The sequence below is a fragment of the Bubalus kerabau genome, chromosome 18 (assembly GCF_029407905.1).
Source record: "Bubalus kerabau isolate K-KA32 ecotype Philippines breed swamp buffalo chromosome 18, PCC_UOA_SB_1v2, whole genome shotgun sequence".
In the NCBI taxonomy this organism is placed as follows: domain Eukaryota; kingdom Metazoa; phylum Chordata; class Mammalia; order Artiodactyla; family Bovidae; genus Bubalus; species Bubalus kerabau.
The window spans coordinates 25,265,597-25,292,639 of NC_073641.1; the positions used below are offsets into that span (position 1 = coordinate 25,265,597).

At 35.3% G+C, this 27,043-nt stretch overlaps 1 protein-coding gene across 5 annotated transcripts in view; it reads right to left on the reverse strand.

Annotated features, from left to right (window-relative positions):
- Window positions 1–1,085: 1,085 nt before the first annotated feature.
- Window positions 1,086–27,043, reverse strand: part of DDX4 (DEAD-box helicase 4) — a 69,342-nt gene continuing 43,384 nt past the window's right edge. For all 5 annotated transcript variants that reach the window (XM_055554627.1, XM_055554629.1, XM_055554626.1 and 2 more), the window contains 8 exons: window positions 25,415–25,569; window positions 22,628–22,757; window positions 21,072–21,238; window positions 16,388–16,533; window positions 5,102–5,201; window positions 4,052–4,322; window positions 2,432–2,542; window positions 1,086–1,779 (listed from right to left, as the gene is read on the reverse strand). In XM_055554627.1, the coding sequence (XP_055410602.1) occupies window positions 1,693–1,779; window positions 2,432–2,542; window positions 4,052–4,322; window positions 5,102–5,201; window positions 16,388–16,533; window positions 21,072–21,238; window positions 22,628–22,757; window positions 25,415–25,569 (1,167 nt within the window). In that variant the 3' untranslated portion in view covers window positions 1,086–1,692. The remainder of the gene's footprint in view (window positions 1,780–2,431; window positions 2,543–4,051; window positions 4,323–5,101; window positions 5,202–16,387; window positions 16,534–21,071; window positions 21,239–22,627; window positions 22,758–25,414; window positions 25,570–27,043) is intronic.

The following is a 27,043-nucleotide window of genomic DNA, read 5'->3' on the forward strand; positions in this document are numbered from 1 at the left end:
AGGAAACGCTACTTTGGATATTTTAAGTGAATAATAACAAACACTTCAAACTGATTATTTTTGTCCCCCTGTATTTATGTCTCACTTGTTTTATGTTAATATTTTGGTTCATTTATTTAATGATTAATTAAGAATTTCTTAACAATCTAGACACGTAAGTTTTTTTTCCCCTTCTTCCCTCTTTTTATAAAAATTATTATTCTTTATTTTAATTGGAGGCTAATTACTTTACAATATTGTGGTGGTTTTTGCCATACATTCACATGAAGCAGCCATGGGTGTACATGTGTTCCCCATCCTGGCCCTCCCTCCCCATCCCATCCCTTAGGGTCATCCCAGTGCACCAGGTCTGAGAACCCTGTCTCATGCATCGAACCTGGACTGGCAATCTATTTCACATATGATAATATACATGTTTCAATGCTATTCTCTCAAATCATCCCACCCTTGCCTTCTCCCACAGAGTCCAAAAGTCTGTTCTTCATATCTGTGTCTCTTTTACTGTCTCACATATAGGGTAATCATTACCATCTTTCTAAATTCCATATATATGCATTCATATACTGTATTGGTGTTTTTCTTTCTGACTTACTTCACTCTGTATAATAGGCTCCAGTTTCATCCACCTCATTAGAACTGATTCAAATGCATTCTTTTTAATAGCTGAGTAATATTCCATTGTATATATGTACCACAGCTTTCTTATCCATTCGTCTGCCGATGGACATCTAGGTTGCTTCCATGTCCTGGCTATTGTAAACAGTGCTGCGATGAACATCGGGGTACACGTAGACACAGTAAGTTTAAGATATGTAATGGTAAGTGAAAAAAAGTTTTCACCCTCAATAATAAAATATCAAAAAGTTAATTATGGCAAGAGTGAACAACACTGTTTCTGTTGATATAGTTTGAGCTCAAAGAATGATTTTCATTACTGCATCTGTGTACTAATATATATTATACATATTCAATTTATATAAGACTTTTCACTTCATTGGTTTCACAAGACTCAAATAAAATTTCAAAATACAAGAGTTGAGAACTACAATCTGTAACAAGAAAAATTAAAAGTGCTGTTGGAAAACTTAGGGGGGAAAGAGTTTCATCCTTTATTTTTAAGAAGTCTGTATATTATAAATATAATACAAACAGTTGTATTATTGAGTACAGAATTCACGTTGCAAACATTAAAGCATGTTCATCACATATCTGATGATATAAAATCAAAACTGCTTTTAAAAGCTTTCACTGTTTCTATCATGAAAATCATGTCATTACATTTCAGTGACACACTATTGTTTAAAGGCTCCTTTAAAGTAAAAATAGAACCCAATAATTTTTAACCAAAAGTGTATCCTATAATCCTATTTGCTGTGGGATCAATAAACACTATACTAAGACATGGCATTTAGACATGAAATATGTCTAAAACCTTGAAGAATACAATAGAAATAGGCAAGACATTTAGAATGCTTTAATCTTTCTGGTTAACACCATTTGTATTAGTAACTGCAACGTTGTAACTTTTAGCATTTCACAGAACTAGTCAGTAAGGATTTTTTTAAGGGTGGGAGTAAGAACAGAAGGATAGGAGATGCAAGGTTTCATACTTCTGTTTTAAAAAATCAAAAATCAAAACTACTTTCTTCTCTGCATCAAAACTGTACCACAAACTTGCAGGTTGTTTTTGTTTTAATCCCATGACTCATCATCTACTGGATTAGGAGCTTGTGATGAAGAAAACCCTGCTGTGTTCAAAGAGCTCTTGCCGTGGTAATTCTTAAAAAACAAACAAACAAACAAACATTTAATTTTATGCATCGTTAAAGTTACACTACTTAGACTGATAGCAAGGACTCGAGCTTTCTACCATTTCTTCCCCAAACAAAAAATTTCATTCTCACTGAATCCAATCCATTTGAAAAAAGGTCCATATCAACCTAGGAAGTTTAAATTGCACAGAATATTTAAATAAAAAATGTAAGCCAATAGTTTTGGCAACTGGAAAAACAAAGCTCTTCACTTCAATGAATAAGCAGTAATACTTAATGACCAGTATGCCCATTGTTTCTGTATAAAAATTATGTTGCCTAGAAACTGACACAATAGAAAAGATATGCAACCACACTGCTATTATTTTATCTTACTTAATAATGTGGTCAGAATTCAAAAAATAATTACTACAAAATCTCAGAAGATCCCAAATTAGAATTTAAAATGTGAAAAGAAGGTGTTTGAGCATAAATCTTAAATTCCTCCCCTTTAAGACCAAAACTATATATGTACATAAAATATTTAGAGAAACATTAATCTTCCAGGCATGAAAATAATGGCTTAACTTATTGTTATAGTTACTTCACAATATTAAGCCCAACATTTACAAAGAGCAAATAACTAAAAGCCAATTTCTAAATTTTCCCCCTCAACTAACCTTTCTAGTATCGACTGATGCAAACACATTTCCTCTTGCATTACCACTGAAGCCAGGACCATATGTACTAAAGGCAATTTCTTCTAACCATGCAGGAACATCCTGTTGAGCCTTAAAAAAAATTAACTTCATAAACAACATGCATAAAGTCTCAAAAGATTCACATGTTTACTTTTCCTTCCAAAAAGCAAGATAGTTCCAGAAAAACATCTACTTCTGCTTTATTGACTACACCAAAGGCTTTGACTGTGTGGATCACAACAAACTGTGGAAAATCCTTCAAGACATGGGAATATCAGACCACCTGACCTGCCTCCTGAGAAATCTGTATGCAGGTCAAGAAGCAACAGTTAGAACTGGACATGGAACAACAGACTGGTTCCAAATAGGGAAAGGAGTATGTCAAGGCTGTATATTGTCACCCTGCTTATTTAATTTATATGCTGCTGCTGCTAACTTGCTTGAATCATGTCCGACTCTGTGCAACCCCATAGACGGCAGCCCACCAGGCTCCCCTGTCCCTGGGATTCTCCAGGCAAGAACACTGGAGTGGGTTGCCATTTCTTCCTCCAATGCATGAAAGTGAAAAGTGAAAGTGAAGTCACTCAGTCGTGTCCGACTCTTAGCGACCCCATGGACTGCAGCCTACCAGGCTCCTCCACCCATGGGATTTTAAAGTACATCATGCGAAATGCTGGGCTGGATGAAGCACAAGGTAGAATCAAGATTGCCTGGAGAAATATCAATAACCTGAGCTATGCAGATGACACCACCCTTATGGCAGAAAGCGAAGAACTAAAGAGCCTCTTGATGAAAGTGAAAGAAGAGAGTGAAAAAGTTGGCTTAAAGCTCAACATTCAGAAAACTAAGATCATGGCATCCGGTCCCATCAATTCAGGGCAAACAGATGGGGAAACAATGGAAACAGTGAGAGACTTTATTTTTGGGGGCTCCAAAATCACTACAGATGGTGACTACAGCCATGAAATTAAAAGATGCTTGCTCCTTGGAAGAAAAGCAGAAAAGCTATGACCAACCTAGACAGCATATTAAAAACCAGAGACATTATTTTGCCACCAAAGATCTGTCTGGTCAAAGCTATGGTTTCTTCAGTAGTCATGTATGGATGTGAGAGTTGGACTTTAAAGAAAACTGAGTGCTGAAGAATTGATGCTTTTGAACTGTGATGTCAGAGAAGACTCTTGAGTCTCTTGGACTGCAAGGAGATCAAACCAGTCAACCCTAAAGGAAATTAGTCCTGAATATTCATCGCAAGGACTGACGCTGAAGCTGAAGCTCCAATACTCTGGCCACCTGATGCAAAGAACTGACTCACTGGAAAAGACCCTGATGCTGGCAAAGACTGAAGGCAGGAGGAGAAGGGGATGACAGAGGATGAGATGGTTGGATGGCATCACCAACTCGATGGACACGAGTTCGAGTAAGCTCTGGGAGTTGGTGATGGACAGGGAAGCCTGGCATACTGCAGTCCATGGGGTTGCAAAGAGTCAGACACGACTGAGCAACTGAACTGAACTGAAAATCCATACATATAAAATGTCTGCTTTCAATGACAAGGTAAGAACACTATCCATTCAGTTTTAAAAATTAAAAACTTACATCTGATAGCACTTTCACTAGAGGCTGTGCTAACTGGCTATCTGATTCCAGATCAAAAAAGGAAATAGCTCTGCCAGTATTTCCACAACGACCAGTACGCCCAATTCGATGAACATATTCATCAATGGTAGAAGGAAGATCAAAATTAATAACATGCTGAACATTTTCAATATCCAGCCCTCGGGCAGCTACTGAAGTAGCAACAAGAACGGGGCACTTTCCACAGCGGAAATCTCCAAGAGCTTGCTCTCTTTCTCTCTGTTCACGATCACTTGAAAGAAAACAAAGCATGTATTAGAACAGCCCTTAAGAAAATCATTAAAGACAACCATTAAAGTTCAATGGATAGATTTCTTTTTGGATAAGTTCAATGCATAACAGTAAAAAAAAAATAGCAACAGTTAACATTAATGTCTACTTCTTACATACAAAGTATTATACTAATTTCTTGTAAGTCATCATTTAATTCTCACAATAATACTTTGAGGTTAGGACGATTAACCCCATTTGCAGATGAAGGTGACAGCTAATACCTACAGCCAAAATACAGACTCAAATACGACAAACATCAAATCTTACCCACTAATAAACTGTTTCTAGTTTTGACAAAAAATACACAACTAGTTGATCAAATGCTTTCTCAAAAATTCCTAATTTTTTTAAAGTATAATCTCTGAATTCTACATAATCACTGATTAATATTTTAGATCTCCTAGTAAAGTGCCAATGAAGTTGTGTTACTATGACATTTTTGAGGACTCCAGTGAAAAAAATATCAAGCACTGGATAGATTTAGCTTAATAAGCACCTAGATCTAAGGATTAGAGAGACTAAGTGAGACCGCTTGACAATCATGATGAGGAACTTAAGATACTTCTAACTCACCCATCCCAGCCACTTGGTTCTTATAAAAACTTAAAGATGAAGAATAATAGTTAGATCTTGAGATCCTAATTCCAGGATTTTTTACTAGTTAAATACACCAACATTTCTTAACAAATGACAAATAGAAGTTACCTCCTTACTAGGAAATCATAATAATCTACTCACCCATGAATACTTGTTGTTGATATTTTTTCTTGACAAAGAAAAGTGGCAATAAAATCTGCTTTTTTCTTAGTTTCAACAAAGACCATAGTTCTTTCATCACCTACAAGACAATGAAACATTCAAACTACAAAATTAGGAAAAGAAAAAAAAGCACAGGGTGAGTAGGAAACTGTCTTATTCACCACTGTATTCCCAGCACCTAAACTCAGGCCTGATAGGTAAGAGCAATTCAAATATTTCCTGAGTGGATAAATGTCAAAGATAGAGAAACAAGGACTTTTTCCTACTTTATGACTAAAAAAAGAAGAAAAACAACCGCTTGCCCTTTGCCTTCACAGGCCAACCAATAAGTAGAGACTTAGAGAAAGATAAATGATATCTACCTGCCAACTCTTAGCAGTTCCAAATTTGGCTTGGGCCCTTCATTTCCCTCTCTATAAATAAATTCCTTTGTTCTTCCCATGGTTATAGAATCTATTATTCTACCTTGACTGCCAGAGGCATTCATAATAATTGCATTCAACCCAGGGCTGACAAATTCTACAATATTCTATGTTTCAACATTATCTCAATTCAAACCCCTTAATCCCCAAAGTATCTTTTATATAGATAGATAGATAGATAAGATATTATCTCAGGGTCTTAACACATTAAAGAATATTTACTTGTTAGCTCTGTTAATTGGTTTAAATACAAGCATGAGCCAAAGACTCTTCCACACCAAGAAATTTTCTATAAAATGTTAGAGAGGAAAGATAATAATCTATAGCCTGAATAGAAGTAACACGGTGTTACTTTTCGTAATCCCACTCTCCCATGTCCCTATCAGCTGTCTCCATTTATTCAACAAACATTTAGCACCCAGTAGATGCCAGTATCTATTCTAGATACTGAAAACACAGCAAATAAAACAAAGCACCTACACTTAATGTGGAGAGGTAAATAACAAATATGATGCATTAAGTCTAAAAAAGAAAAAAATTTAGCAGAATAAAGGGCCAAATGGGTTTATGCACCTTCTCCAATTAGATGACATCTGAGGACAGATATTACTAAACAAGTGAACCATTCAGATATCTGAGGAAACAGCATTATAGGTCAGAGGTAAGAACAAATATAAAGGTTCTAAGGTATAGGTGTTCTTTATGTGCTCACAAACAAACCAACCATAAAAGAGGTCCCCATCTGGTTTTTACATTCTAGGCAGAGGGAACATCAAGAACAAAGGCAATGAGGTAGAACCATGTCTGGTACGTGTGGGGATGAGTAATGAGCAAAGTGCAGCTAGAATAGGGTGAGCAATGGAGGGCAGTAGGATTTGGAGAGGGATGATGGAAGCCATTTCATGAAGTGCCCTGAAATCCACTGAAAGATCTTTACTTTGAGGAGGGAAGCCATTGGGTTTGGAGGCAAGAAGTAGATCTGATCTTTGTTTTAACTTAGCAACTGATGGGTTCTGATATAGTTTGATGCTAGACAGAAACAAGAGGACTCTGCTGACAGATCAGATATGTACACTGGAGAAAGAAATCAAAGATGCCTCATATTTTTGTGTCTGAACAACTGGAATGAGTGTTAGTCGCTCAGTCATGTCCGATTGATTCTTTGTGACCCCATGGACTATAGCCCACTAGGCTCCTCTGTGCCTGGAATTCTCCAGGCAAGATACTGAATGGAATTTCCTAAGTGAGATAGTAGGACTGCAAAAAAGGAAGGTTTTAGAGGTGATATTTAATCTCAGATATCAGAAAATCAGGTAGGAAATCAAGAGAATGACTGATTCCTACAGTAATGAATAAGTTATATCCTTGAGACATAGTCATTTTATTAATGAGTAATGATTTTGTCAAAAATTATCTTTCAACAGTTTTGGAGATCATCCATCAAGATGCCCAATGCCAAAACTGATTCATTTGAATATAGTCAGGTACGTAATATTACTATGCAGCTTAAAGCCTTGATCTTATCTTTTCCTGGTTCCTCAGTGTGAATCCCACCAGGCTCCTCTATCCATGAGATTCTCCAGGCAAGAATACTGGAGTGGGCTGCCATGCCTTCCTCCAGGGGGCATCTACCTGACCTAGGGATTAAACCCACATCTCCTGCGTATCCTACATTGAAGGTATCCTGTGTACCACTGAGCCACTGGGAAAGCCCCCCACGCCCCCAACAACAAAAAAGGATGAAATGTGTTAAAATTTTAACAAATTCAAGCAATTAGCATGGAACTATTCCCTGATTTACTGTTTAATGCCTTTACTTACAATATGAAAGGTTCTTCTTTCTCTTCCTTATAATCAGCCTATATAGCAAAGAAACTTTTGACTTTATTATGTCTTTGGTTGTTTAAAGAGAAAAAGACCTTTATGAAAAATCTATTGCTCTTTATAACCACGTTACCTTCTACTCTAATTTTTAAATGCTTTGTCACTTCAATTAAATTACTACCTAAAAACTAAGTAATCTTACACTAGTAAAATGTTCAACTCTCTTCTGACAACTTTTGATTTTGTTTTTTTAAGATCAGACTATAAATTTAGACCTAACAGAAGCAGAAGATATTAAGAAGAGGTGGCAAGAATACAAAGAAGAACTGTACAAAAAAGATCTTCACGACCAAGATAATCACGATAGTGTGATCACTTACCTAGAGCCAGACATCCTGGAATGTGAAGTCAAGTGGGCCTTAGGAAGCATCACTATGAGCAAAGCTAATGGAGGTGATAGAATTCCAATTGAGCTATTTCAAATCCTGAAAGATGATGCTGTGAAAGTGCTGTACTCAATATGCCAGCAAATTTGGAAAACTCAGCAGTGGCCACAGGACTGGAAAATGTCAGTTTTCCTTCCAATCCCAAAGAAAGGCAATGCCAAAGAATGCTCAAACTACCGCACAATTGCACTCATCTCATGTGCTAGCAAAGTAATGCTCAAAATTCTCCAAGCCAGGCTTCAGCAATATGTGAACCATGAACTTCCAGATGTTCAAGCTGGTTTTAGAAAAGGCAGAGGAACCAGAGATCAAATTGCCAACATCCGCTGGATCATGGAAAAAGCAAAAGAGTTCCAGAAAAACATCTATTTCTGCTTTATTGACTATGCCAAAGCCTTTGACTGTGTGGATCACAATAAACTGTGGAAAATTCTGAAAGAGATGGGAATACCAGACCACGTGACCTGCCTCTTGAGAAACCTATATGCAGGTCAGGAAGCAACAGTTAGAACTGGACATGGAACAACAGACTGGTTCCAAATAGGAAAAGGAGTACATCAAGGCTGTATATTGTCACCCTGTTTATTTAACTTATATGCAGAGTACATCATGAGAAATGCTGGGCTAGAGGAAGCACAAGCTGGGTTCAAGATTTCTGGGAGAAATATCAATAACCTCAGATATGCAGATGACACCACCCTTATGGCAGAAAGCGAAGAGGAACTAAAGAGCCTCTTGATGAAAGTGAGAATGAAAAAGTTGGCTTAAAGCTCAACATTCAGAAAATGAAGATCATGGCATCTGGTCCCATCACTTTGTGGCAAATAGATGGGGAAACAGTAGAAGCAGTGGCTGACTTTATTTTTCTGGGCTCCAAAATCACTGCAGATGGTGATTGCAGCCATGAATTTAAAAGATGGTTACTCCTTGGAAGGAAAGTTATGACCAACCTAGACAACATATTAAAAAGCAGAGACATTACTTTGTCAACAAAGGTCCATCTAGTCAAGGCTATGGTTTTTCCAGTGGTCATATATGGACGTGAGAGTTGGACTATAAAGAAAGCTGAGTGCCGAAGAATTGATGCTTTTGTTTTGTTTGTTTTTTTTTAGATTCAAAGATGTTTTATTTTTTTTAAACTTTACATAATTGTATTAGTTTTGCCAAATATCAAAATGAATCCGCCACAGATATACATGTGTTCCCCATCCTGAACCCTCCTCCCTCCTCCCTCCCCATTCCATCCCTCTGGGTCGTCCCAGTGCACCAGCCCCAAGCATCCAGTATCGTGCATCGAACCTGGACTGGCAACTCGTTTCATACATGATATTTTACATGTTTCAATGCCATTCTCCCAAATCTTCCCACCCTCTCCCTCTCTCACAGAGTCCATAAGACTGTTCTATACATCAGTGTCTCTTTTGCTGTCTCATACACAGGGTTATTGTTACCATCTTTCTAAATTCCATATATATGCGTTAGTATACTGTATTGGTGTTTTTCTTTCTGGCTTACTTCACTCTGTATAATAGGCTCCAGTTTCATCCACCTCATTAGAACTGATTCAAATGTATTCTTTTTAATGGCTGAGTAATACTCCATTGTGTATATGTACCACAGCTTTCTTATCCATTCATCTGCTGATGGACATCTAGGTTGCTTCCATGTCCTGGCTATTATAAACAGTGCTGCGATGAACATTGGGGTACACGTGTCTCTTTCCCTTCTGGTTTCCTCAGTGTGTATGCCCAGCAGTGGGATTGCTGGATCATAAGGCAGTTCTACTTCCAGTTTTTTAAGGAATCTCCACACTCTTCTCCATAGTCGCTGTACTAGTTTGCATTCCCACCAACAGTGGAAGAGGGTTGCCTTTTCTCCACACCCTCTCCAGCATTTATTCCTTGTAGACTTTTGGATCGCAGCCATTCTGACTGGTGTGAAATGGTACCTCATAGTGGTTTTGATTTGCATTTCTCTGATAATGAGTGATGTTGAGCATCTTTTCATGTGTTTGTAAGCCATCTGTATGTCTTCTTTGGAGAAATGTCTATTTAGTTCTTTGGCCCATTTTTTGATTGGGTCATTTATTTTTCTGGAGTTGAGCTGTAGGAGTTGCTTGTATATTCTCAAGATTAGTTGTTTGTCAGTTGCTTCATTTGCTATTATCTTCTCCCATTCTGAAGGCTGTCTTTTCACCTTGCTAATAGTTTCCTTTGATGTGCAGAAGCTTTTAAGGTTAATTAGGTCCCATTTGTTTATTTTTGCTTTTATTTCCAATATTCTGGGAGGAGGGTCATAGAGGATCCTGCTGTGATGTATGTCAGAGAGTGTTTTGCCTATGTTCTCCTCTAGGAGTTTTATAGTTTCTGGTCTTACGTTTAGATCTTTAATCCATTTTGAGTTTATTTTTGTGTATGGTGTTAGAAAGTGTTCTAGTTTCATTCTTTTACAAGTGGTTGACCAGATTTCCCAGCACCACTTGTTAAAGAGATTGTCTTTAATCCATTGTATATTCTTGCCTCCTTTGTCAAAGATAAGGTGTCCATATGTGCGTGGATTTATCTCTGGGCTTTCTATTTTGTTCCATTGATCTATATTTCTGTCTTTGTGCCAGTACCATACTGTCTTGATGACTGTGGCTTTGTAGTAGAGCCTGAAGTCAGGTAGGTTGATTCCTCCAGTTCCATTCTTCTTTCTCAAGATCGCTTTGGCTATTCGAGGTTTTTTGTATTTCCATACAAATTGTGAAATTATTTGTTCTAGCTCTGTGAAGAATGCTGTTGGTAGCTTGATTGCATTGAATCTATAGATTGCTTTGGGTAGTATACTCATTTTCACTATATTGATTCTTCCGATCCATGAACATGGTATATTTCTCCATCTGTTAGTGTCCTCTTTGATTTCTTTCACCAGTGTTTTATAGTTTTCTATATATAGGTCTTTAGTTTCTTTAGGTAGATATATTCCTAAGTATTTTATTCTTTCTGTTGCAATGGTGAATGAAATTGTTTCCTTAATTTCTCTTTCTGTTTTCTCATTATTAGTGTATAGGAATGCAAGGGATTTCTGTGTGTTGATTTTATATCCTGCAACTTTACTATAGTCATTGATTAGTTCTAGTAATTTTCTGGTGGAGTCTTTAGGGTTTTCTATGTAGAGGATCATGTCATCTGCAAACAGTGAGAGTTTTACTTCTTCTTTTCCAATTTGGATTCCTTTTATTTCTTTTTCTGCTCTGATTGCTGTGGCCAAAACTTCCAAAACTATGTTGAATAGTAATGGTGAAAGTGGGCACCCTTGTCTTGTTCCTGTCTTTAGAGGAAATGCTTTCAATTTTTCACCATTGAGGATAATGTGTGCTGTGGGCTTGTCATATATAGCTTTGATTATGTTGAGGTATGTTCCTTCTATTCCTGCTTTCTGGAGAGTTTTTATCATAAATGGATGTTGAATTTTGTCAAAGGCTTTCTCTGCATCTATTGAGATAACCATATGGTTTTTATTTTTCAATTTGTTAATGTGGTGTATTACATTGATTGATTTGCGGATATTGAAGAATCCTTGCATCCCTGGGATAAAGCCCACTTGGTTATGGTGTATGATCTTTTTAATGTGTTGTTGGATTCTGATTGCTAGAATTTTGTTAAGGATTTTTGCATCTATGTTCATCAGTGATATTGGCCTGTAGTTTTCTTTTTTTGTGGGATCTTTGTCAGGTTTTGGTATTAGGGTGATGGTGGCCTCATAGAATGAGTTTGGAAGTTTACCATCCTCTGCAATTTTCTGGAAGAGTTTGAGCAGGATAGGTGTTAGCTCTTCTCTAAATTTTTGGTAGAATTCAGCTGTGAAACCGTCTGGACCTGGGCTTTTGTTTGCTGGAAGATTTTTGATTACAGTTTCAATTTCCGTGCTTGTGATGGGTCTGTTAAGATTTTCTATTTCTTCCTGATCAAGTTTTGGAAAGTTGTACTTTTCTAAGAATTTGTCCATTTCTTCCACGTTGTCCATTTTATTGGCATATAATTGTTGATAGTAGTCTCTTATGATCCTTTGTATTTCTGTGTTGTCTGTTGTGATCTCTCCATTTTCATTTCTAATTTTATTGATTTGATTTTTCTCCCTTTGTTTCTTGATGAGTCTGGCTAATGGTTTGTTAATTTTATTTATCCTTTCAAAAAACCAGCTTTTGGTTTTGTTGATTTTTGCTATGATCTCTTTTGTTTCTTTTGCATTTATTTCTGCTCTAAGTTTTAAGATTTCTTTCCTTCTACTAACCCTGGGGTTCTTCATTTCTTCCTTTTCTAGTTGCTTTAGGTGTAGAGTTAGGTTATTTATTTGACTTTTTTCTTGTTTCTTGAGGTGTGCCTGTATTGCTATGAACTTTCCCCTTAGGACTGCTTTTACCGTGTCCCACAGGTTTTGGGTTGTTGTGTTTTCATTTTCATTCATTTCTATGCAAATTTTGATTTCTTTTTTGATTTCTTCTGTGATTTGTTGGTTATTCAGCAGCGTGTTGTTCAGCCTCCATATGTTGGAATTTTTAATAGTTTTTCTCTTGTAATTGAGATCTAAGCTTACTGCATTGTGGTCAGAAAAGATGCTTGGAATGATTTCAATTTTTTTGAATTTACCAAGACTAGCTTTATGGCCCAGGATGTGATCTATCCTGGAGAAGGTTCCATGTGCGCTTGAGAAAAAGGTGAAATTCATTGTTTTGGGATGAAATGTCCTATAGATATCAATTAGGTCTAACTGGTCTATTGTATCATTTAAAGTTTGTGGTTCCTTGTTAATTTTCTGTTTAGTTGATCTATCCATAGGTAAGAGTGGGGTATTAAAGTCTCCCACTATTATTGTGTTATTGTTAATTTCTCCTTTCATACTTGTTAGCATTTGTCTTACATACTGCGGTGCTCCCATGTTGGGTGCATATATATTTATAATTGTTATATCTTCTTCTTGGATTGATCCTTTGATCATTATGTAGTGACCATCTTTGTCTCTTTTCACAGTCTTTGTTTTAAAGTCTATTTTATCTGATATGAGTATTGCTACTCCTGCTTTCTTTTGGTCCCTATGTGCATGGAAAATCTTTTTCCAGCCCTTCACTTTCAGTCTGTATGTGTCCCCTGTTTTGAGGTGGGTCTCTTGTAGACAACATATGTAGGGGTCTTGTTTTTGTATCCATTCATCAGTAATTACCTTAAACGTAAATGGGTTGAATGCCCCAACCAAAAGACAAAGACTGGCTGAAAGAATTGATGCTTTTGAACTGTGGTGTTGGAGAAGACTCTTGAGAGTCCCTGGGACTGCAAGGAGATCTAACCAGTCCATCCTAAAGGAGATCAGTCATGGGTGTTCACTGGAAGGACTAATGTTGAAGCTGAAACTCCAATACTTTGGCCACCTGATGTGAAGAGGTGAGTCACTGGAAAAGACCCTGATGCTCGGAAAGATTGAGGGCAAGAGGAGAAGGGGACGACAGAGGATGAAATGGTTGGATGGCATCACCAACTCAATGGACATGAGTTTGGGTGGACTATGGAAGTTGGTGATGGACAGGGAGGCCTGGCATGCTGTGGTTCATGGGGTCACAAAGAGTAGGACATGACTGAACGATTGAACTGAACTGATAAATTTAGAAGAAATCCACCTAAACTACTTCTGAGATTTCTCAGAGAACCCCAGGGAAAAGGCAGGCTTTTTATTTTACCATATAAAATAAAAGAGAGGCTAAAAATAATTAAGCTTGTATAGAATGTTATTACTTTTAGGAGTTGTGTGGTAAGAACTGTTGTATCAGAAGACATTAAGCTTTCCCTAGGTTGAAATGCATAGGTAAAATGTTATTCACACATTTCAAAACTGTTTACTTTATGAGAAGTCCCTAGAATTATGTAAATTCTCTTGCTGTTCATAATATTTTTTTTAAACTTCAGGAGAAACACTGACCAAGATACTTATGAAAGAACTCTAAACAGGTTTTCTGTATATTTCAGAGGCTTGGAGGTACACTGCTCCATACAACCAAATTTGTTTGTAGATTTATTCTCATTTTCAGCCTTCATCAGATTTTTCGTATTTAACAACGATCACTAATAACCACAATCGTTCTCTGTCAACTACAGACAGTTTCTGTTTTGTTTTGATGCTTGTCCAAAGACTTTCTATAAACCAGATAATTTCTATCATCAATGAAGAAGAACAGACTCCAAGTCTTGTGGGAAAAGGACTGTTTCAGGCACTTCAAACTATTGATACCTCAAGATAGAAGGCTGGAAACTGACATTTTGACAACTTGCAAAGATCACTGGATTGAGGATAATTTCTAGAACTGTTTATAGTCCAAAAGCAGATGGAATCTGCTGACAGATTCAATGAAACAAGAATCAATTACATTAAAAATCTGGGGAAATTTAGAAGAGAGGAATTCACTTAAATTTCTAGGTACTGTAAATGATATATGAAAAGTATCTTAGACTTAGTTTCCTATTCTTCAGAGATCTTTACAACTTCAATCTCAGATTTATTATGAAAACTATCTAGAAGTTAATTTTGTGACTTTCATAGTTGTTCAATATTGTACAGCTCTAGATTTGTGAAACAAACTTGAAGAGGCCTTTGTTATGGAACAGTCTTGCTGAACCTATGAAAATAGGCCAAACATAATGAGACCAGCCTTTCTTGTGATCAAGAATAATCTGAGATTATTGTGGCTATGTGGGAATACAGGTTGTCAGAAACTGTTGAAGACTCTGAAATGAGCAAAGCTGATACTGACTAGCATACCCTTCAAGGTTGTCTGTACCTTTTACTACCTCGGTTTTATACCTCTACTGCACCTGAGAGCAATGCAAATGATTCTTATCGATAAAAATACAAATGAAAATCTTCCCTCAAATGTAACAGATTATTACACTTTGTGGATATTGATTAATTTTGCATCTATTTATAAATTCATCTTAGTCTTCCTGATATCCTACACATAAATGTGTTCTTTGAATTCTCCTCTGAACTGGCTATAACATCTTACTAGTTCCCTTTGTAATTAATGAGCTCAATAAAATCTTTGACACCTGTTCATTTAAAATTATGAAAAAGGCAGTTGGTATACTACTATGAAATAATGAAACCTATACATTTTAAAAGTAGAAGAGGAAAGCTACCAGATTTAAGTTAATGATTAGAAAAAGAGATAAATTTATATGAATAAAAATATGTAAAATATGATATACAGCATAACATTTCTATGCAAAGCAAAAAGAAACCAAGAATAATAAATTATGAACTACAAAACATTTAACCTTTCAATTAATACAGAAGTATACCAACAGTGCTTACATGCTGACGTCAAAGGTTTCCCAAAGGGAAACCAGAACTTTTGAAACACTATCTTCAGCAGAATTATTCTCAAACTTCATTCCATAAATTCATATATAAAAAGTCTTAAGATAACTATCCTAGAAATGTGCTCTAACTTCAGCAAAACCATATATTACTTATCTCCTGTTGCATCTGGAACTTCAATTTATACTGGGCAAGTTATTTGACATCTCTGTATTTCAGTGCCCTCAACCTTAAAATGAGGGTAACAAACCCCACCCTCAGAAGGTTGTTTTGAGAATTAAATGAGTGGACACATGTAAAACAATCAGAATAGTATATGGCCCACAACAATTATTATTTTTATTTTGCATGCAATAGTACATGCTATGAAACAGATCATGAAGTAAAACTAATAACATTTCTCAAACTCAAGATGAATATTTGGTTTTTAAAGTTTTTTTATATAAAACTCAGAAAAAATTGAAGACTAGAAGCCTTTTAAAAGCATTTCTAAATCAACTTCTTCTTATTGTTGGAAATTAGACAGCTTCTTGCCTTTTTATTCCCCATTCCTAACACTGACTTCAAACTGAAACAGACACTTAAAATGGAGGATGAGGAGAAAGGATCCATATGATATATTTAGCCTGTGAGGCAACAAAAAAATATTACAATGGCCATATTATAAAATTTTATTTCTAGGCATAAACTAAAGCTATCTCAATCAAACAAAGAAATACAACTTTCCATAAAAACTAGCTTTTTTGAAGGGAGGGATAGAGTTTCTCATTAACATTGTAAGGAATAGAATTAGACCGTTAAAGTCCCTTCTAGCTCCAAAATTCTTTGAATATATGAATACAGGAAGCCTTAGAGAGCAAAAACTGGGAATTAGAAATACAACAAAGATCTTACTTTTAGTGGAGTAAATAGAGCTTGAGGTAAAGATATGTTACTAATCCTTTCTATTTTCTAAAACAAGAACATATATATTTCTGCTGGAATAGTTTTTGGTCAAGCATTGTTAAAGTCTCAAACTCTTCCTATTTTTTTTAACATTTATGGAGGAAAAACAACTATACTGCTATATAATTTACCAGAAAATCAAATCATAAGAAAAAGAATTTTAGAGGAAGAAGAAACAGTGAAAACTTATTTAACTCATGCCAAATAATGCTTAAAGTCTTTTCTAAAAGTAATTTTTGTAAAAATCAAAATCATGACAAAAGACAATCAACATAAGATACCTATGTTTCGTAGAATTTCAACAAGTTTTTCTCTTTTTGAGTACTGGCCAACTTGAAGAATGGTCTGCTGAACATCTCTACATGCTCCACCCACTTGTCCAACAGCAACAAACAAATAATTCGCCTTTAAAAACTCCCCAGCCAACCTTGAAAGAAAAAAGAGTATTCCTTAACTTATTCTCTTCCATTAATACTAATAATATTCACTGAATTCCTGCAAGTGTTACTTCAACATTTATAAGCCAGATTATAACATTTATAAGCCAGATTATAACAGTCATAATAAGAGATGGTAGATATTACATCATCCAAGAATTACTTTCAAGTATCATTGTAAAATGTTAGCATTTTGCTAAACACTTATTACAAATGAAAAAGTCTGTGTCAAATGATGGGTAAGTAATTTCAAGTGGAGCCCTGACCACACGAAACTATATCAAATGTGTATACAACAAAAGTATGCTAAACCATCAGACTACAACAAGCAGGAATTTTTTAATTAAAGATTAAAATGCAAACCTACAGCAAAAATTCTGTTCTTCATTCAATGCCTTCATATATGTTATTTATAAGAGTTGGTTCCTGAAAATATGAGCTGTTAAATTAGTATACTCCAAATGAACTATAATATTCTGAGCAAACCAGATCTTAAGTCAATGCTTTTCACATCATGACAAACAAAGAAAATTATAATATCTGTAGAGCATAACTGGTGAAAAAAATTAGACCAGGTGAACAGACTAGGGGCTAGGCCACACCAAGCTGCAGATGATCTCCCCAAAGTTTGAGGGTATCAGCATCCTGACACACACACAACTCACGGACAACATATAATGAAGAAGCCCTGCTTTAGGTCACAGAAACATGGGGTGGGGAGAAGGGGAACTGCCAATTACAGAGCAAGTTTGGGAGGAAAAAAGAGGTCATGGAGCAGTCCTTCTTTCTCCTACATAGCAATCTCTTACTTTCTAGTCACTTCCTAGCATATCAAGAAAATAGTTCAAACTCCACATATCTAAAATCTTAATAAATCACTGCTGCTTCTTTTCCTTCATCTGCTCTCTTACCATAAAAGAAAAACATCTTGTTCATATACTACTACTAGAGTCAAGAACCCTTTCATCCAGGCACAAACCTTGACTTTATCTAAAATTCTTATCAATCATCTTTTACACTCATGAAAATATATACTGAGTATATATATTAATATATATACTGAGTATATATATTAAAATATATACATATATATGTGTATTAAAATATATACACACAGTACCTGGCCTATGTGGTATAAGGTACTGTGTGTATAAAGATGAACATGATGATCTCTGCCTGTGTTGCTCAGCATAAATATAGCTATAAAAAGCAATTACTATAATTTAAAAAATTTTTTTAGTTTAATATTTACATATTTTAATTATTTAATGCTTTACTATAGTAAGCTAGTGCTACAACAGTTAACACTGATTGAACCTTACTATGTTACAAGAAAACTGAAAAGTGTTCTAAATAGTTTCTTTCACAAGATAGAGGGTTCCTTTATAAGACTGGCAGGAAATGGATGAAATGATGTCTATTAAGAGTCTTCAAGTTTAAAGCTTGATCTAAGGAAAAAGCAAACAAGAACATGAAATAGTGATGACTAAGGAAAAGCACTCTATGCAGAAGGAAAGAAGAAATAAGGATTAAATAATGAAGAGAAACAGAATTTGGCTTGCGTAGCCAAAAATCCCATGGATGGAAGAGCCTGGTAGGCTGCAGTCCATGGGGTCACTAAGAGTCGGACACGACTGAGCGACTTCACTTTCACTTTTCACTTTCATGCATTGGAGGAGGAAATGGCAACCCCCTCTAGTGTTCTTGCCTGGAGAATCCCAGGGATGGTGGGGCCTGCTGGGCTGCCGTCTATGGGGTTGCACAGAGTCGGACACGACTGAAGAGACTTAGCAGCAGCAGCAGCCAATAGGAAATACTCTAAATAAGCCAGAAAAACATCATTCCAAGGAATAAAGTGGCAAATGAGGCAAAAATTGTCACGTATAAAACCATTTAAAAGTTGGTTAGTCTGTGGAAATGGAAAGACATGGAAGAATTTATTTTAAATAAATGGCGATAAAGATGAGACTTAGTTTTGCAATTTTAACAGCCCAAAAGTCAAACTACAGACATATTAGAAAGCTACTATCAATGAGCAGAGGGGAACTTAAAAGGACCTAAAATAAGGTGGTAAATAGAGAAGAAACTAACAAATTTGCAATATTATAGAGATAACTGCCAAGCTGAATACTTTTGAAGGGTAGAGTTAAAGGAATATGAGGGAGAAATCAACATGCTTCAAACGACTTTGGTTTTGAAAGACCTTGATGCCAACAAGGAAAACTGGAAAGAAAAAAAGAAGGAGCTGAAGAAGAGGTTCAATTTTGTACCTGATGAACATGAGTTACTGGTAATTCATATAAGAGGAAAAATAATCCTGAAGAGTTAAATCTCAAAGTCTGAAGCCGAGGAGAGAGATTAAGCATACAGGTAATAATCAGGCTGTTTGTTTTTTGATATTAACTTATACAAGTTCTTCATGTATTTTGAATATTAACCCCTCATTGAACATATTGTTTACAAATATCTTCTTCCAATCAGTACACTGTCTTTGGGTTTCTTCATGATTTCTTTCATAGTGTAAGACAAACAACCCAATTTTTTTAAATGGGCAGAGGTCCTGAATAGACATTTTCCCAAAGAAGACATACAGATGGCCAATAGGCACATGAAAAGGTGCTCAGTAACACTAATCATCAGGGAAAGGCAAATCAAAACTACTATGAGATATCACTGCACATCTGTCAGAATGGCTATTATCAAAAAGACAAGAAATAACAACGGCTGGCAAGAGGTGGAGAAAAGAGAACCCACATGCACCGATGGTGAGAGTGTAAACTGGTACAGCCACTAGAGAAAACAGAATGGGCATTTTTCAAAAAATTCAAAAATAAAACTACCATAGGAAGCAATTGAGTAAATATCTGAAGAAAATGAAATCACTAAAATGAAAAGATACATGTATCCCAATGTTCATAGTAGCATTATTTACAATAGACAAGATATGAAAACAAGCTAAGTTTCCATCAACAAATGAATGGATAAAGAAGATGTGGTACACACACACACACAATGGAATATTACTCAGCCATAGAAAATAATGAAATTTTGCCATCTTCAATAACATGGATGAATCTGGAGGTAATTATATTTAGTAAAAGAAGTCAGAAAAAAGCAAATACTGTACATTTTCACTTATAAGTGGAATCTAAAAAATAAAACAAAGGAACAAATATAACAAAACAAACAGACTCAGATATTGAGAATAAACCAATGGTCACCAAAAGGGAGGGGGCCAGGAGAGTAGTAAAAGAGGTGAAGAGGATTGAGTTACAAACTGCTAGGTATAAAATAATTAAGTTACAAAGACAGGATGTACAGCATAAGGAACATACTTAACATTTTATAACTTTGTATGGAATATATTCTATAAAATATTAAATTACTAAGTTGTACATTTGAAAGTAATATAATATTGTAAGTCAACTATACTTCAATCAAAAAATTACAGGTAATAAATTTGGGAGAACATACAGGTAGAAATGCAAGCCAAGGATATGGTTCAGGGAATATGTAGAATGCAAAAAATGGACTTCAGATGGAATAACAGGCAATTTGTAACATTTAAAAGCAGATAGTAAAGCAATCATTCAGTAGGAACCAAAGATCTTTATGCAGTATATGGGTCTGGGAACCAAGGGATCCAAGCTAGAGTGGCCCATTTACCATCACTCCCAGTGACCCACACGGGAAATTGTGCTTACTGCACCGACTACAAGTATTGGAGGTCTTGGTTCCCAAAGGGGCTTCCCTGGTGGCTCAGAGGGTAAAGCGTCTGTCTGCCTGCAATGCAGGAGACCAGGGTTCAATTCCTGGGTCAGGAATATCCCCTGGAGAAGGAAATGGCAACCCACTACAGTACCCTTGCCTGGAAAATCCCATGGATGGAGAAGCCTGGTAGGCTACAGTCCATGGGGTCGCAAAGAGTCAGACACGACTGAGCGACTTCCCTTAACAGTTCCACCAGAGAAAACAGGAGTTTTACTAAACTGTTTAAGCTAGAGCTGCTGTATGGGTACTTCAGGTTCCCTGTTGCCAAGGGATTAGCAGGCAGAAAGAAGAGTCACCATTCTAGCAGGAGTATGTCATGTTAACCTCTGAACTCACAGACCACACAGTGTATTTATGATACTCAAATATCTGCCAACCATTAGTACATAAATTTCCTAACACAAGTGCAATTCCCCTAAGTTCTATAATTTGGGGTTGAAGAGGGGGCACCACCATAAAAATATTTTTATTTAGTAAGCACTTACTAAATCCTAGCTAGGTGCTACGTGCTCTCCTTTTCTCTCTCACACAACCACATACACTCTAATAAAATGCGATGCTAATGCAAAGCCAGCAATTAAAGTAAGAAACAAGGGAAAATATAGTAAACATTTTAGAAATACTTTTAAACTATCTATGTTATAATCCTAAATTTTTTAAAAAAGTAAATCTCTCAGGAATAAGATATTCACATTGGTTCTCCCGCTGTAAAAGCATTTTAGTACATAGCAGCTGCTTCTAGGAAGAAAAAATTTACCTTTGAATTTCTTCTGGAAAAGTTGCACTGAACATAAGGGTCTGACGCTGTTCTTTTGATGGCATTCCTGGGCAGGAAATTAACTTTTTCATCTCTGGTCCAAAACCCATATCCAGCATGCGATCAGCTTCATCCAAAACTAAGTATTTGACTTGTCTGAGACCAATCTTTTAGGATATTTTCAAGGGTTAGAGCAAAGAATGCATACTAATTAGTATAGTAGTTGATATATTAAATGAAAATATTCTCATCAAGTCTAACTATTAATATATTCTCAAAGATGAAGATTAGAAATCAATGCATACAATGATGAGACCACTGTTATGGTTAGGTAATAGTATTAGTGTTCATTTCAGTTCTCAATTTTGTCTTTTGTTATAAAACATTTCATAAAACTGAAAAAAACCAAAACATTTAGATCAGTATTACACAATAGAGCTTTCTGTAATTACTTAAAAATTCAATATCTTCACTATTAGCCAGTAGCCATATGCAGCTATTAAGCACTTGAAATGTAGTTAGCATGCCTGAAGAACAAATTTTTAATTTTATATCAGTTAAAATGTAAATATCCACATGTAGCTAGTGACTACTGTATTAGACAGCACATATCTAGACTACATTATCTGATAAAGTCAGGCTATTCAATGTAAGAAATAAAATTTCTTAATAGCATGACATTATCAAATGGCCTATAACTGACAAATTTATTTCTAACTCCTTTAAACCCTTAATAAATCCCTGATTCTCTAATCACTCAGGAACAACTGGGAAACTTTTCTTACCTATCATGAATACTTAGTGCTAAAAACAGAAGCACGTATTTGCAAAAAGAAAACAAGTGATTTTGTTACCCCATGGAAGATGGGAAACAAGGTGGGAAATCAAGGTGAATTTCTCTGGATATTCTTAATAAGTAAAGAAAAATTCCTTTCTGCAGAAAGAGCATATTTTTAATAATCCCTTTAGAGAACAGTCTTTAAAAAGCAAAGCAGGGTCATGAAAGTGAACTGAAAATACTGATATAGAGATGTGATGATGTGGTATATGAATATTGAAAATAAATAGCCCTAAAATCTCTCTCCAAAGACAGAAACTTAACAATCCTGGATAATATCACTCTCACACTTAAAACAGGAGACAAAATTACTGATGCCACAAAGGTTTTCTTCCAGGAAAAAAAAATGATTTCCTCAAGACATATATGAAACTAGAAAAAAGCATTGATTTCATTTTTCTCCCAGAGTAGTGGGTCTAGGATATGGATTCTGGAATCAGATCCAGATTCTAACCCTATCACTTACTAGAACTAATTTAGAGATTAAAATAAATTACATAATCTCACTAAAAGTTTGTTTTCCCAAGTATAAAATGGAAAATACTATTTACCTATTTGTATTAAGATTTATATAAGAAAGCATTCAAGGAATCAGTTGGGAGCCTAATATACAAATGGTACTGTAATGAACACACATATATTTACACAAGTTTCTCTCTTTCCCAAACAAAACAATTACTAGTCAATCTCACAACTATGTTATCCAGCTAGAGCCTACCTTTTCTTTGCCGATGATATCCATCAGTCTCCCAGGAGTAGCACATAATATATTACAGCCTTGTACTATTTGTCGAATTGAGTGCCCCAACTGGGTTCCCCCGTATGTGACAACTGCTCTTACACAAGTCCTATGGACAAGAAAAATAAATGTCATTTTCTAGTTGCTTGAAAATTAGTCATTTGTTTTTAATGAGATGTAAAATGAAATCCATAAAGAAAGAGCTAATACATTCAACATTTCTTTTACAATTCTTCCCAGAAAGTTCAAAAGCTGCAGTAAAAAAAAATTTGCAACTTGTCTGATAGACCTCTTCAAAAACAATGATAAACACAACCAACACCCACGCAACAGGCCAACCACATGAACAAACGTTGATATTTGGCAAATCTAATACAGTTATGTAAAGTTTAAAAATAAAATAAAATTAAAAAAAAATAAATAAATAAAATAAAAAAAAAAAAATACAAATGGTTTTTAAACACTTTAAGCTCAATATTACTTTTAAAAGCAAAAAAGCAAAACAAATGAAGTCTAACAAAATCTTCCCTCAAGTGTGATAATGCCATGTTAAGCCAGTGTAGGGAAACTGGCACTCAGGGGGATAAACTGATACAATCCCTTTCACAATTTTAGTCTCTATTAAAACTTTAAAACTTATTTTTCCCAATAAATTCATATATAGGATTTTCCCTCAGATATGTCCCCACAAATGGGTAAAGATGACTGTGTAATATATTCACTGCTAACATGATTTTTAGTATCGAAAGACTAAAAACTATCTAACTGTCTAACAATAAAAAACAGAATTATAGGCCTTCCTTACAAAAGAACTGAGCATCTATAAAGAGGAGTACAGTTCTATGGTAAATGTTAGCTCCAACATATACCATTTTTTTAAAAAGGGTGGCAACCAAGCTTAGTATGCTAAGATTTGTTGAGAGGAAAATTAAAGTGCATACATGTGCACCAGCTCTTTCTATACTATTTCACATAAAACTGGTAATAGTGTGCAAACTTTGAAGAGAAGGATTAAAGATAGTTAAATACTTCTCAGTTTTTTGCCACAAAAATGTTCCAACAAATATCCACATACTAATACAATTTTGCGTATACATATTATCTGAAATATCATTATTGTTTAAAAAAAAAAACTTTTATCTTTTACTTGATTTAAAAGCTCGAAGAGCAACACAGTACATGGGGCTAAGAAATAAAACACTGATATAAGCAATGTACATCTACTTCTTACAAAAGATCTGTCAAGCTTAACATTAAAAGAATTTTAATTTTTCTCCTCTAATTTCAAATTAACTGATTTATACAAAATAAAAGATGAAGGTCCTAGATAGAAAGCTCTAAAGAATTATACAGAAAAACACTAATATACCAACAGATAAATGGGTAGACAACAAATGGATAATTCACAGGGAAAATGTACAAAGCATTCAAAAAGGAGTTCAACCTCTCAATAACCAAATAAATGAAAACATGAAGACAGTTGTAGTGATTTTAAAATACGTACACAAAGTCTTCAATACACCTTCCTTTAAATATAGATCCTAACTCCCTTCCTCCAAAGATGTGTGCAAGGCTGGCTTCATAGGTATACAACCTGTGCAGTCATACAGAGTCCTATGCTTAAAAAAGACCTGAGCCTGGTTTAATATTCTATTTGCTGCTTTAAAATTCATCATAATTTTTTAACAAAGAACCTTGTATTTTCATTTTGGGCTAGTTCTCGCAAATTATACAGTCCTGAGTATGAGCTAGACTTAGTGACCTGCTTAGTAATGAGCAGAATACAGCAAAAGTGACTGCAACTATCTTACAAAAGTCACAGAAACCTCCTCCTTGCTCTTTCTCACTGACCCTTCAATCTAAGTGAAGCCAGCTGTCATTTCCTAGAGATGACCATTCTTACAGACAGATCCAATAAAGCCACATGACTGTAATTCTAAATGACATCTTGTCTGCAACCTCATGAGATGCCAAGCCAGAAACACCCAGCTAAACTGTTCCTCAATTCCTATCCTTCAGAAACTGTATGATAATAATATGTATTGTTTTGAGCAACTAGGTTTTAAGGTAAGCAGCAACAGATAACTAATATAATACCAAATAGTGGCAAAGTGTATAGTGAAGTTAGCATTTTCAAATACTGCTGGTAGAATGCAAGCTTTAAAATAACTTCATATTCTTTAACATTAAATCTATTAAAAATCTACTCTAATAAAATACTTAAAACATAAAAGTAGAAAAAGTTTATAAGCAAGCTGTTCATTAAAGCAAGAACTGCTTTTATTTATAGTAGCCCCAAATTAGAAACAACTTAAATCTCCCAAATAGAGAAATAAAATACAAACACATGGACAATCTTACAGTCATTAAAAATTAGGTCTGATTGTTAAATAAGCAGTTATCCATTTTACAAAGTTATGTGTTAAAGAAACATTAACACATGGAAAATTATTAGGAATAGAAAATAATAGAAAATTATTAGGAACACCATAAACTCATTTTTAAACATATACTTAAAAACTACCAGAAAACACATGAATATGTCCACTGTCTTATCGTTCTACTTCTATCATCATCTAATTTTTAATAAGCATTTTTAAAAATAGATTCTATAAACAAGATTATGAAAAAGTCAACTTCAGTCAAGTAACACCAAATTAAATTGTAGGACTGCATTCTTATTCATATACTGAGTTCTTCCCAAAATAAATACAATAATTCTCTAAAGAAAAACTTGTTTGTGAGTGGCATTCCAGATGTACTTACCCAAAAGAAAATTTTCTGGCTTCCAAATAGATCTGATTGATCAACTCTCGAGTTGGTGCTACAATAATACACTCTGGTTCCTGCAGTTCTTTAAAACGACTGGCAGTTATTCCATCACGCATCATATGAGCCAAAATTGGCAAGAGAAAAGCTGCCTAGAAGTTAAATTGCATAACTTACAAATTTATAGGGCATCATCCTTTTCCCTATGGCAACCTATTCCTCATGTCTTTATATCCTTTAGCTTCTTCTTTCATCTTTTTGATAAATTTAAAATGACAAAGGGAAATAATTTTTATTTCAATGAGTTTCTAACATTTTGGTCATCATGTTCATATTATACAATATAAAATGTTTGATAAAGTTAATCTATCTTATGAAACTATCTTTTGTGTTTTAAAAAAAAAACAAAACACAACCGAAGATTCTAAATAAACAAACATTAACTTATTTTGAGAGGTTAATGAGGAATGTAGCATTTATTCTAAACAATTCCTTTTGAGGTAGAAATAAAATCAGAATGCATGACAAAAGTGGTCCACAAAGCAGAGCAAAAATTGGGAAAGCATTCATTTGGATTACTGAACGTATCACCCTTGTAAAAGTTACATATGGCAAGAGAAACTTTGTGCTACAGTTTTCTTATTAAATAAGACACTAACATTTAAGTCACACATTAGCTGCTATATTGTACAGCTTATTTTCACTTATTTTCCTTTCACCTCTACTATGGAGGATTTTTAAGACTAATATAGTATGAGGTAAGACTATGATCCTGGAAATGACAATCTTTAATGCTCATCTCATGGAACCCTATTTAATTCACAAATCGCACAGTTTAGTCCTAAGACCAACTTGGTCCCATCAGAGTTCTTTTAGCATAACCAGAGGTCACTTCATACTAAGGACCAGGTACTGTACACAGACAACAACAGTACATACAGCTATTTCTCATTCTCGACTCCAAAACTGTACCAGCTATCACACTGTTGTTGTTAGTCACTAAGTTGTGTCCAACTCTTGTTGACCCCATGAACTACAGAACGTCAGGCTGCTTTACTATCTCCCGGAGTTTGCTCAAACTCATGTCCATTGAGTTGGTGATGCCATCCAACCATCTCATCCTCTGTCGCCCCCTTCTCCTCCTGCCTTAATCTTTCCCAGCATCAGGGTCTTTTCCAATGAGGTGGCTCTTTGCATCAGGCAGCCAAAGTACTGGCGCTTCAGCATCAGTCCTTCAAGTGAATATTCAGGGCGAATTTCTTTTAGGATTGATTGCTTTGATCTCCATGCTGTCCAAGGCACTCTCAAGAGCTTCCTCCATCACCACAGTTTGAAAGCATCAATTCTTTGGCTTTCAGCCTTCTTTAAGGCTCTCACATCCATACATGACTATTGGAAAAACCTTAGCTTTGACTATAAGGACCTTTGTAAGCAAAGTGGTAAATTTCTGCTTTTTATTATGCTGTCTAGGTTTGTTATAGCTTTTCTTCCAAGGAGGAAGTATCTTTTATTTCGTGGCTGCAGTCACCATCCACAGTGATTTTGGAGCCCAGGAAAATAAAATCTGTCACTGTTTCCACTTTTTGTTTCCCATCTATTTGCCATGAAGTGATGGGGAAAACTTTA